The sequence below is a fragment of the Morone saxatilis genome, unplaced genomic scaffold, assembly GCF_004916995.1.
Source record: "Morone saxatilis isolate NCDOM2014 unplaced genomic scaffold, NCSU_SB_2.0 Contig0, whole genome shotgun sequence".
Lineage (NCBI taxonomy): Eukaryota > Metazoa > Chordata > Actinopteri > Moronidae > Morone > Morone saxatilis.
The window spans coordinates 9,490,609-9,500,894 of record NW_023339650.1 but is presented as its reverse complement, the minus strand read 5'-3'; the positions used below and the strand labels follow the sequence as shown (position 1 = coordinate 9,500,894).

The 10,286-nt window shown below is 41.6% G+C and overlaps 2 protein-coding genes across 2 annotated transcripts in view; one reads left to right on the top strand and one right to left on the bottom strand.

Moving 5' to 3' along the window:
- Positions 1–1,562: 1,562 nt before the first annotated feature.
- Positions 1,563–4,614, bottom strand: foxh1 (forkhead box H1). The gene is made up of 3 exons (XM_035653727.1): positions 4,065–4,614; positions 3,288–3,392; positions 1,563–2,993 (listed from the first exon to the last, which is right to left on the bottom strand). Exons 1-3 carry the CDS (start codon positions 4,509–4,511, stop codon positions 2,013–2,015), a joined length of 1,533 nt encoding a protein of 510 aa, XP_035509620.1. The 5' UTR covers positions 4,512–4,614; the 3' UTR covers positions 1,563–2,012.
- Positions 4,615–9,082: 4,468 nt separating this feature from the next.
- ppp1r16a (protein phosphatase 1, regulatory subunit 16A) overlaps positions 9,083–10,286 on the top strand; it is a 15,389-nt gene continuing 14,185 nt past the window's right edge. Inside the window, exon 1 of the mRNA XM_035655257.1 lies at positions 9,083–9,168. The gene's annotated coding sequence lies outside the window, so the exon portion shown is untranslated. The remainder of the gene's footprint in view (positions 9,169–10,286) is intronic.

Genomic DNA, 10,286 nt, shown 5'->3' with positions numbered 1-10,286 from the left:
ATTTACAATTTCTCTGAAAGACTGAGAGACAGTAGTAAGTCAGTGGTTTGAATTAAACTAGGTACTTAAACATGCAGCCATACCTCAAATTAACTAGAAATGTAACCTACTTATGTGTTTGCTGTTTCACTACTTTTGACTCAACAGAATATAACATTTTAAAACTAGCTCCACCTACATTAATTCATTTTAAGTACACTCATTCAACAGTAATAGTAGTATTACATTTTATGTCGGTCTATGAACTATGTGTGTAGCATGAAGGAAATGCTGAATAAATTCCATAACTAATTGATTCCTTAATACTCACAGGACACATATTTTGCATTCATTTCCTTTGATATATTTATCTTATAATAATATTATTTGTACATTGTGTTATTGCTACCTTTACTCATGCTTCTAGTAGTACTAGTACCAGTGCTACATTTTAGTTACCAAATGATTAGCAAAGATTGAGATGGCAGGCTATTCAAGAGGTTTTACATTCTATGGTATAGCTCTGATGCATTTCTTGTATTGAAACAATTGTTGAGATATGGTATTTACTAAGGAGTAATATTTCTCTTTGCAGTGTCCCTCACTGCAAATAACTAAATAAATGTCATCTAAACATGTTAAAACTGAGTAAGATATAAATGATACAGTAGAATCTTGATCTAACCATGAATATATGCCTATACACACACACCATAAAAAGAATAAAATTGTTAGATTGTGCAGTTTCAGTTTACTTATTGCAATATACAACACTGAGCAGCACAGTTAAAATAGACAGCATTTATTTACATACCCTGTTCAACTCCATAGCCTTCTTTTGATACTTAAACATCTGAGCTGCTTTCACTTCAGCTCAGTACTGTACAAACTTTAACAAGACCACAGGAAAATGGCAAAAAAACTAACAAAACATTCACCCGTCTAGGGAGGCAGACATTTATAAGCAATTTCCTTTGGAAGATGATCATAATGACATTAAAATAGTGCAAATAACCGGCAGTGCAAAGTCCACAGTCCATTAAAAACCTGAGGTAGATACTGGTGGTTGCATAGTGGCCGATTGTCTCCAGGGGCCTGAGAACACGCTACATTTTCACAGACTACAATCTAAAATGTAGCCCATTTTCTTGTCTATAAATAGTTTTTGTATTGTCAAAAACAGTCAAATTCTCAAACACCACCACCAAAAACATCAGTAAAACACAGTTATAGTATCACTATTTATCAGGTTAATATGCTATTGTAGCTGTGTATGAGTAATGCAGACAGTCCACACTGAAATGTAAGACAGGAAAAAACATTACGGTCAACAACTTGTCCTGTATATTTCACCATCTGAACAAACAATAACACAAATGTCAGTATACACTGATCTGTGGACAGACACAACCTGACAAAGAAAAAATGGATTTCCACTGAGATTATGCTAGTTATTTACCTGACAATCCTATTCTGTTTAAAATACTGGCAGGATAAACAGTAAATTGCAAAATTGCATTTTTTACTGTGTACCATCTACAAGCCAGCTCATCGCTGTTAGTTTTTCACATCACTCTAAAATTCAATATTAAATCCAGCAATACATTCAGCAGTCACAATAGGTAGACAACATGTGTAAGGAAACAAATTCATGCCAATAAAAACAGTGCAAATATAATCGGCAGTGCAAAGAGCCTCTGGTAATACACACTCCATTTGATTGGAAGACTGAGGTAGATACTTCTTATTGTATAGCTGTTTGAGGTACCATTCTCCATGGGAAACTATGCAATACTCCACATGTATATAAGAAACAAGGTGTTCGTATTTGAAATTATTTCGTATTTTTCACCTAAAAAAAAAAGAACATGAATCTATCAATGGCATTATTTGTAGTTCAGCTCGAAATGAAAGCAGCATTTCCTTTGTGTATCTTGATTAAACTTCCTGTTATGCATCACAGTGGTTTAGCATTGATGCATTTTTGAGTGACAGTATGGCTCAGTATGAGTCAGTAGGTCAGGGTCAGTCAGTCAGTACTGAGGGTACCTGTTTAAAGGAGGCCCATTCTGCAGGCTGTACTGACTGGGTGGTTGGTGATGTGAGTGAGAGTTCTGACTGGATGGTACTAATGCGTCAAACACACTCTTATTCGGAGGCACAGATTGCAACATGTTGTCCAGGTCCATGATGAGGGGAGGTGCTTGGACAGAAACTCGTCCACTGGGGAGGATGGGCCAATAGGCATGACCTAAGAAGTGACCAGGTGCCACAGGAGAACCGCCATAGCCGTAAATGGGAAGTCCACCATGCAGTGGCATTAGAGGACCCCCGTTAAACCGCATGCTGGGTGGGGCAACAGCATTGGGGGGAGCGTATTTGGCGTAGGAGGTAGGGAGCTCCCATGGAGGTGCAACAGTATCCCGTCTGGCTGATTTGTGCAGTGGCGGTCTGTAGTCCTCATAACCATCTGACCCAGCTTCACCATCAAGAGGAACACGCTTCCCAGACAGGGACATGCCTTTCCATTCCTCATCAGAAGAGGAGGAGGAGGAGGAGGAGGTGGAGGCCGGGCTGGCAGAGCTGGCTGAGGCACTACGGGCATAGGAGGCGTAGCGAGGGCGTGGAGGTGGTGAAGACCGTGGGCGCTCCACCTTTCCCCAACAGTCCCTGGTAGACACGTCCACATCCCCAGAGGCACTAGGTGGCCGCAGGCTGTGCAGCAGAGAGTCGATGGCAAAGGATGAGTCCAGCTTGGGTCGGAACAGATCTTCCTGTGGTGGGGAGGGGTTTCTGGAGCGCATAGGAGGGAGGGGGTTGACAGGAGCAGGGGGTGGCTCCGATTCTGGCTTGTGTCCCTGCAGAATGTAGGGGGCCAGATCCTGGGCAAAGATTGTCTCATCCTGGCGCGACACAGCCGTGTTTTGCCTCTTGAGGAGCTCCAGAGGAACACGGCTCAGCTCCACTGCCCAGAAGTTGCCTTTGCCCTGAGGCTTGCCTGGGTCTTTCAGCACCTACAGGCGGAGGAAGGGTGGACAATGAAATGTGAACTTGGCTTGACAACCTAGTCAAGCAGGACTGACCTAGTTTCATAGTCAACCATCACAATAACAGTGGATAAAAGATAAAAGCTTAAAACCGGTTTCAAGTTCAATCCAAAGCCCTCAGAAAGTATTTCTACAAGGATTAAATAGGATCACCTCAACTCAGGATGGTCCCATGTAAATCGAAGCTTGTATTTAGCAAACTCTTTCCATCTAGCTACTGACAAGACTAAATAGGGATTTAATCAGTTTCAACACACATACCTTCACAAAGCAGTCATAAGAGGAGAGGTTGTGTCGCACAGAGTCTCGCCAGCCCTTGTAGTTTCCTTTGAAGAACGGGAAGAGAGTACTGATCTCCTTCAGGATCTAGAAATAAAACAGAAATATCATTATGGCTGTCTGAAGAAGACTCTTCTTCACTGTATTTCAGTTTGGTTATGCAACGAGCCAGTGCTGTCTGAACACACAGTTTAAGATTTAGTGGATGCCAACTACATATGCAGTGCATTTATATTCTATATGAATTGAAAATTGATAGTTACACTTAAACAATTAAGTTGAATGGGCAGTACTTTTACAGTATAACTATAGAATAGCTAGAAAGTGCCTTCCCAACTGAAATGTGATTTTACCATCAACTGTATATCTTATCACTTTCCTGATACGGATCAGTGTCTGGTTTCACTGCAGTCCAACCTTATCAAAGCAAGCCAAGAATGGTAGGGGTGGCAGTCACTGAAGTGTCACCAAGAGGCTGCTGTTTTATGTCACTTCATGGACTGTAAATCGGTCAGTGTGTTACCGATATATTTAATAGACAGTTACATTAACTCTCTGATTCGACTTACTTTTCTTAAATATAAATATACTACATAGTATTTTTTTAACAGAGATTTATTTCAGTAAAATAATGCTGAAATAAAGTGAACATCATAAGCAGCACCGTGCGTAAAGCACCCCATGCGGCACCTCTATCCACATTACTGTAAGTATAGCAGTGGGCACTCAAACACAAGAGCAATAGAAGAGAATTCTTACCTCAGATAACGTCAGTTTCTTCTCTGGGGACCTTTGGATGACCATAGCAATCATAGCGAGGTACGAGTACGGTGGTTTTGGATACCGCTGATAGTTCTTTTTCTTTCCACCGCTGGTGCTACTCTTCTCCCGTTCACTGCTCCACGAGTCCTTGCTGTTAGTTTCCTGTTTGAAGTGGGCATCTTGAGGATTATCCATGAATGTCGTGGCACTGGCGAGGTGTTCGGGGCGCGCTGCGGGCTTCTCCAAGCGCGACTGCTGCTGGGGAACCATCTGAGCCGGGTGGTGAGGCCAATGTTGTGCTGGAGTGCTGCGCGCTGCTATACCACGGGGAGGAAAGCTCTGCTGCGCATTTCTGTGGAAGTCAAGTTGATGGTCGGGATGTTCTCCAAGGTGGGACAGAGAGGGTAATGCCAAGAGACTCTGCTCAGGCCAGTGCTTTGTCATGTTGATCAGCCGGGGGGCGGCCCGCACGTTTGGACAGGAGCACGGAGAGGGGGAGGGAGGTCAAAGAGTCGGTCCTTAACTTCTGGCAGACTGCTGGCTCCAGGCTGACTCTATTTGAAGAGCAAACAATTAACAGTTTCATGTAAATCCCGCTGCGTAATCGAGGGGAGAATGACGCGTTATCTGAGAGGAGAATGACTGATCGCCCTGGGGGGCTGGGTAGGGTCTGTGTGCAAGGAGGGGCGAGAGAAGGACAGTAAACCTGTAAATAACCCTTATGATAATATCAACATGCCACTTAAAACGCAGAGATTCCGAGTTTGCTTTGGAATCAGTGTTTAGAAGATTTACGCACGGACGTCTAGAGCATTCAGTGCGTATTTGGAGTGGCAATACATTTAAAACAAACAATAAATGTTGTTTTAACAAACTCCGGAGACAAGCACAACATCTTCATCTTACTATCCCAATTTAAACAATAGAACATGTTGACTAAGCCATAATAAATAACGAAGACTTTCTCCTCGAGAGTGACACTTGGGTGCAGAGGCGTAAAGCAAAACTTGTGCTGGGGGTGGGGTGGGGTGGAGTGCAAGGGAGAGAGGTAATTTCGATAGAAGCTTAGATGCAATCAACAATTTTGGTGAGCAATATACATGAGGAATGGCTAATATACAAACGTTGAAACATTAAGAAGTTGGCCATTGCAATCATTCATTTTAATAGGCTGCATCAAATTATTTCTCTCTAAATTATTTGAATCATTGGAATTCCCTTTAGATTGTGAGGAAGACAGTGAAAGTCGTACAAGTTGTTATTGATGCAGGTTAGCCCTGTTCCACAGAACAAGCTTATGCACATGTAAAGCTCTTGAAGAAAAAATTACAAATTGTAATCTCGCAAGATGCAGAATAAATGCTTTGGTGGTGCTCAGAGCGCGCAATAGTTAGGGGTGTTTTGTGCACAGTAGGGTCTCACTGTGACTATGCAGGATGTCATTCGGTGTTGAAAGACTAAGTTTCGGGAATGCATGTCTTTTGTTCAAGTTAACGTAGTGCTAATGTTTAAACTCTTTCTTCCCAGCAAGACAGTGAAAACAAGAACCCCATTGGCAAGCTGGAGACGGTTCCTTCCCAAAGAAGCTGCTTAGCATGTGAGGAAATACGGGGGCTATTCAACACCGTTTGTGGGTTTTCTGGCGCTTACAAGCTGCTAAGTGTCGTTGTAGGGTAGGACATTCACACCTTCAACAGGAGCAATCGTGTTTTCCTGAATTGTTGGAAACAGCCTCAATATATCTCTCAAACAAATACTGTTTTAGTGAATCATAGAATCAACAACCTTGTTACACAGCAGCACACACACTGACACTGAGCTCTAAGGCTTTTTATTCCAATAAGGAATATATTACATCTGATAAGATAAGAAGAGTGAAAAAAACAATTCCCCCCTAGGGGATCAATAAAGTATATCTTATCTTATCTTATCTTATAATAAAAAGGCAACTCTCAAGTGATTGTGCCACAAGGTTTGTTACCAGAAAGAGGCAGAAACAAAATATTTTCACATTGTGATACTTTTCTAACTGAAACTGTGCTGCCTAATCCACAATTAAGTGACAAGTAACCTTTGACATGAAGTGTGTGGCCTACCAGCAAAATGTATTCACCTTAAAGTGAAAGTGTTACTGAGCATTCTCCTTTGATGGCACAAACGGCATCTGACCGCTCCATGATTTAGCTTTAAATGTCCAATTAACAGGGCAAATGGTAAACCTCTATTTATCAGGTGGTTGCAGAAATAAAGAGGGATTGAAATAAATAGGGGTTTTAGTTCCTGCACAGAAGCTTTGGTATCATATTGATAAAGCATGAAAAAACTTACCACGTGAATTTGCAGTGGGATACAAAATGTTTGAACTTGTTTTCCTGGTCAGATGGCTTCCACACCATGGTGAGCGACAAACCTCCTTCACCTGCTGCAATTTGCATCAGTGATTTTCTTCTCTGGTTGCCACACACTGTTGCATTGTCCAGAAAGTTTGTCCCCCTCTGGTGGTTTCACCCAAAACTCAAACCAGAGCCTTGACTCACACTCATAATAAACATGACAGCTCACCAGAAATCAAGCAGTGAGTAGAGTTTTCTCTGTTAAAAAAGTAAATTTGATGGAGTTTGACAATGAGAATGTTCTTTCTTTTAGTTTACTGGAAAATTAAACATGTACAGGCAAACCCCTGACACATAACACACGTTTGGACCCGATTTACATGCCTTCACATAGAGAAGTGATCACTGCAAAAACATGCTGATTTAAATACAAACTGTCAGCCTATCTCTTCCTGTCTGCTGGAGTGCTACTTAATAGGGTTTGCCTGGATTAGTGAGCCACGCATGAAAAGAATAGGAAACCATATGAATAGGACAGCATCCAGGACAGGGCTGTTCACATAGGCTGATTGTGTCTGGACAAATCCCTCCTAAGCTGCCCTGGGAAGCATCCTGAAACTGAGATGATGAGGAGGAATGAAGTTTAGCCTTTCTGGGATAGAGTTTCACTTGTGCTGTCTGGGCCTCATTACTGCAAGATTGTTGTTGTGTATATTTTTACTTGTGTCTTTGTTTTAATACTTACACCTAACAGGTACAATTAACAAGACATGTACATATTGCTAAAAGCTCATTTCCATCTGCAGGCCCTGTGTGGAGGCCACCAGTGATGTGCAGGTTGATAAAGTTATGTTTATGGTGTAAGTTTTCTCCTTTCTATGATAACATTTCATGCAAATCGTCCTATATTTTGCACTACACTATAAAGGTACTGCATTGTGTGTTAATTCGAGGAGATGTAGGTCATGCTCCCAAGCTGTTTCCTCATTGCGTCTCTGCAGAGTGTCACTGCTGGTTTGTTTGGCCAGTTCACTGCAGGGGTCAGCAGATCACAGGGTCATCACTGTCTATCTGTTTCTAGGTATCAGCAGTGGATTCTGATGCTGCTGAGAGCAAGAAACCAGTCAAACAATCCAACTGTATGGTTGGATTACTTTGTTAAATTGATATTTAATTATGGGGATGTTAAAGGAGCATGTGTTCAGGCTTGTGCTGAGGACATTGTCAAATGAGAGTAACAAAGAAGACAAACACACCCTAACAGTTATCATGAAAAGATATGTGCATTCATTTATTTGCCAAACCAGATGTACAGTATTAAAGCTGGCATTAACTCTGTGTCACACCACACTGTACAAACAAGTATTTATGCAAACACACCCCTTATTTTCTGCTTAACAAAAAAGGCTAGGGTGCTTTTGCACTGTAGCATTTCACACCTAAAACCAACAGGAAATGTGTCATTATATATTGCATATTACTATTTCTATTTCCTTTTACTGCTACCACAGATAATATTGAATGCATGTTATGCAAGCATTGCACCAAAGTGGCCTGTCCTATGTAATGTCTGACAACTCTAGCCTGCTTGAAATGTGTGTGTCTTGATAACAGTAATACAAAAAATACTTAAATGTTAATGATATGGCAGTCATTTCAGCTTGATCAGGGATGAAGAAAGGGCAAAGGGATCCATGGTCTCATCTCTAATCATGGATCACTGACAGCTAACATTCAGACATAAATCTTACTTAGCAGAAAGGCTTTTGTCAAACACTAAACACAGAGAACATGTCTCTGCAGTCTGGCTGGATTACATTCACTTTCTATTCATTTTAGAATTCACTTAATTATAACTTTAAAAGCCCTCCATGGTTTGGCTCCATTATATAATGCCCAAGTAACCCCAAGATCTGGCAATCAAATGTTGTAAGTGCCACAATCCAGGTTTAACTTTATTTCAACTTTATTTTTTATAATTTTGTTCCAGTGGTACACAGAACTAAACAGACGAGTCACCTGAGGCAATACAACACAGTTCAAATGTTTTTCGTACAGCAGTTAGCTTTGTGTTAAGGGTTACTTATCATTACTCCCATAGTCCCAGAAAAAGAGAGAGGCATACAAAGAGAAACCAACAAAGCATCAAGTAGGGATCGCCTCCAGTCCATATGCTCTGAGGGAATTAAAATGACTGCTGTCTTATGACGTCCATACAGGAAACACACATACAAACCCAGTATGAGACAAATAAAAAAAAATACATAACAAGAATAAGGTTATGAAAGAACTATGCATGAGATGAATGAAGAAAACAAGTAAATATAATAAATAAAAAAGATGCTTTTACGGTTTTAACTCAAACTGCTAAAACTCTTCAGTATGAGAACAGCCAAGTAAATCTATTCCACATTTTAGAAAGCTGTTAAACCCCACCTGTATTTAGCCTTATATGCTTCCCTATAATTATTGTTGTGATTCACGGTACTGTATTTTATGTGCAACTGTGAATGACCTCATAACTCTGCCTTTGAAAGGAGCTGTAGAAATAAAGTTTGCTCTGGGCTGAGTGGACGCTGACACAAATACAGCCTGCGGGGTTTGTCGCCCTCTGGCGGAGCCGTGCGGGAGAGGAGAGGGCGCAGGTCCGGTTGTTATGGTGAAGCATTTCCCCTGAGGGCTGGCAGCCCGAAGCAGGAGCGGAGCACCGCAGCTGGCTCAGTGTCACAGAGCTGCACAGGAGCTGCTACTCACAGCCAACTCAACAGGTAAGACGTCTCCACACCGCTTCCTCTCTCTTTACGTCGACGGCGTACACCCTGCTCGGTTTGAACTCGCAGTTATTGGTGAGAGTAAGTGAAAGCGGCGTTACTTATTTTAATTCACCTACATTAAAAACACCCTGGCTGCCGCTGAGCTGAGAGGAGAGAGCTAACCTGCGGCTAAGGTAACGTTAGCATGACACAACATCAATGGTAGCCGACTTTATCGCAGCTCAGCAGGTGTTCGTACTGTTTCTGAACTATCAGGCTCACCCACATAGGATAAACGCGCTGGTATTAACTTTATCCCCCACTCGGGCACGCTGGTGAATGAAGCCAGGTAGCTTAAATGAAGTGCTTACGTTACCTGTCAGACTCGCCACCTGTTGAGTCTGTCTGTGGACCGCTAGGTAGGTTAGCTAATCTGCTGCTCACAGTTAATCCCACACAGTGAAGGACAAGAGCAAACTCTTCTGTTGTTGTTGTTGTTTGTTCACTGTTTGTTGCTTAAGTTGGTATTTTAATAGGGATGCACAATTAAGTGTTATATTATTTAAATCTCCATATGCAGTATCCAAATCACAAGAAGCTGCAGGTTTTTGTAGTTTTTGTTGTGTGGTTTTTTTTGCACTTCATATCCTGGCCTACACATTTTGTTCTCCACATGTAAGAAAACATGGCACAGGCTCCCAACAAATGTCACATCATCATAACTTTAATAGTTAGTGGTTGCAAAAATGATAATTCCCACTAACTGTGAGTCTTATCGCACTCGCTGTATGTGTCGAAGTAATCGCAGCATGCTTATCTTCTCAAAGTGTGCAGCCCTGAAGTCTTATTACTATCAGTGGAACATAGGCTGGCATAAATCTCTTACATGAGGCTTTTATGTTGCAGCTCATAGTTCAATGTCAAATGGGTCCGATGCCATCCAGTGCCATAGCCCTGTAGTTTATGTATTTATGTTGTAATGTGTAAGGACAAAGTCGTATAAACAATAACATGCAGGCCAATAAAGTAACCATAGAGTCTAGCTTCTCCATTGTAAGGATTTGCTGCTTTTCTTTGTCACATATGACAATAAACTGAGTCTCTTTGGGTCGGTTAATCACTTGCAGAATAAT

Excerpts from the sequence above, each read along its gene's own strand:
- foxh1 (XM_035653727.1), bottom strand. The coding sequence starts at position 4,511 with ATGACAAAGCACTGGCCTGAGCAGAGTCTCTTGGCATTACCCTCTCTG. Across the intron at positions 3,393-4,064 it reads AGAAACTGACGTTATCTGAG|ATCCTGAAGGAGATCAGTAC; the intron begins GTAAGAATTCTC and ends TTTTATTTCTAG. Across the intron at positions 2,994-3,287 it reads CTTATGACTGCTTTGTGAAG|GTGCTGAAAGACCCAGGCAA; the intron begins GTATGTGTGTTG and ends CTCCGCCTGTAG.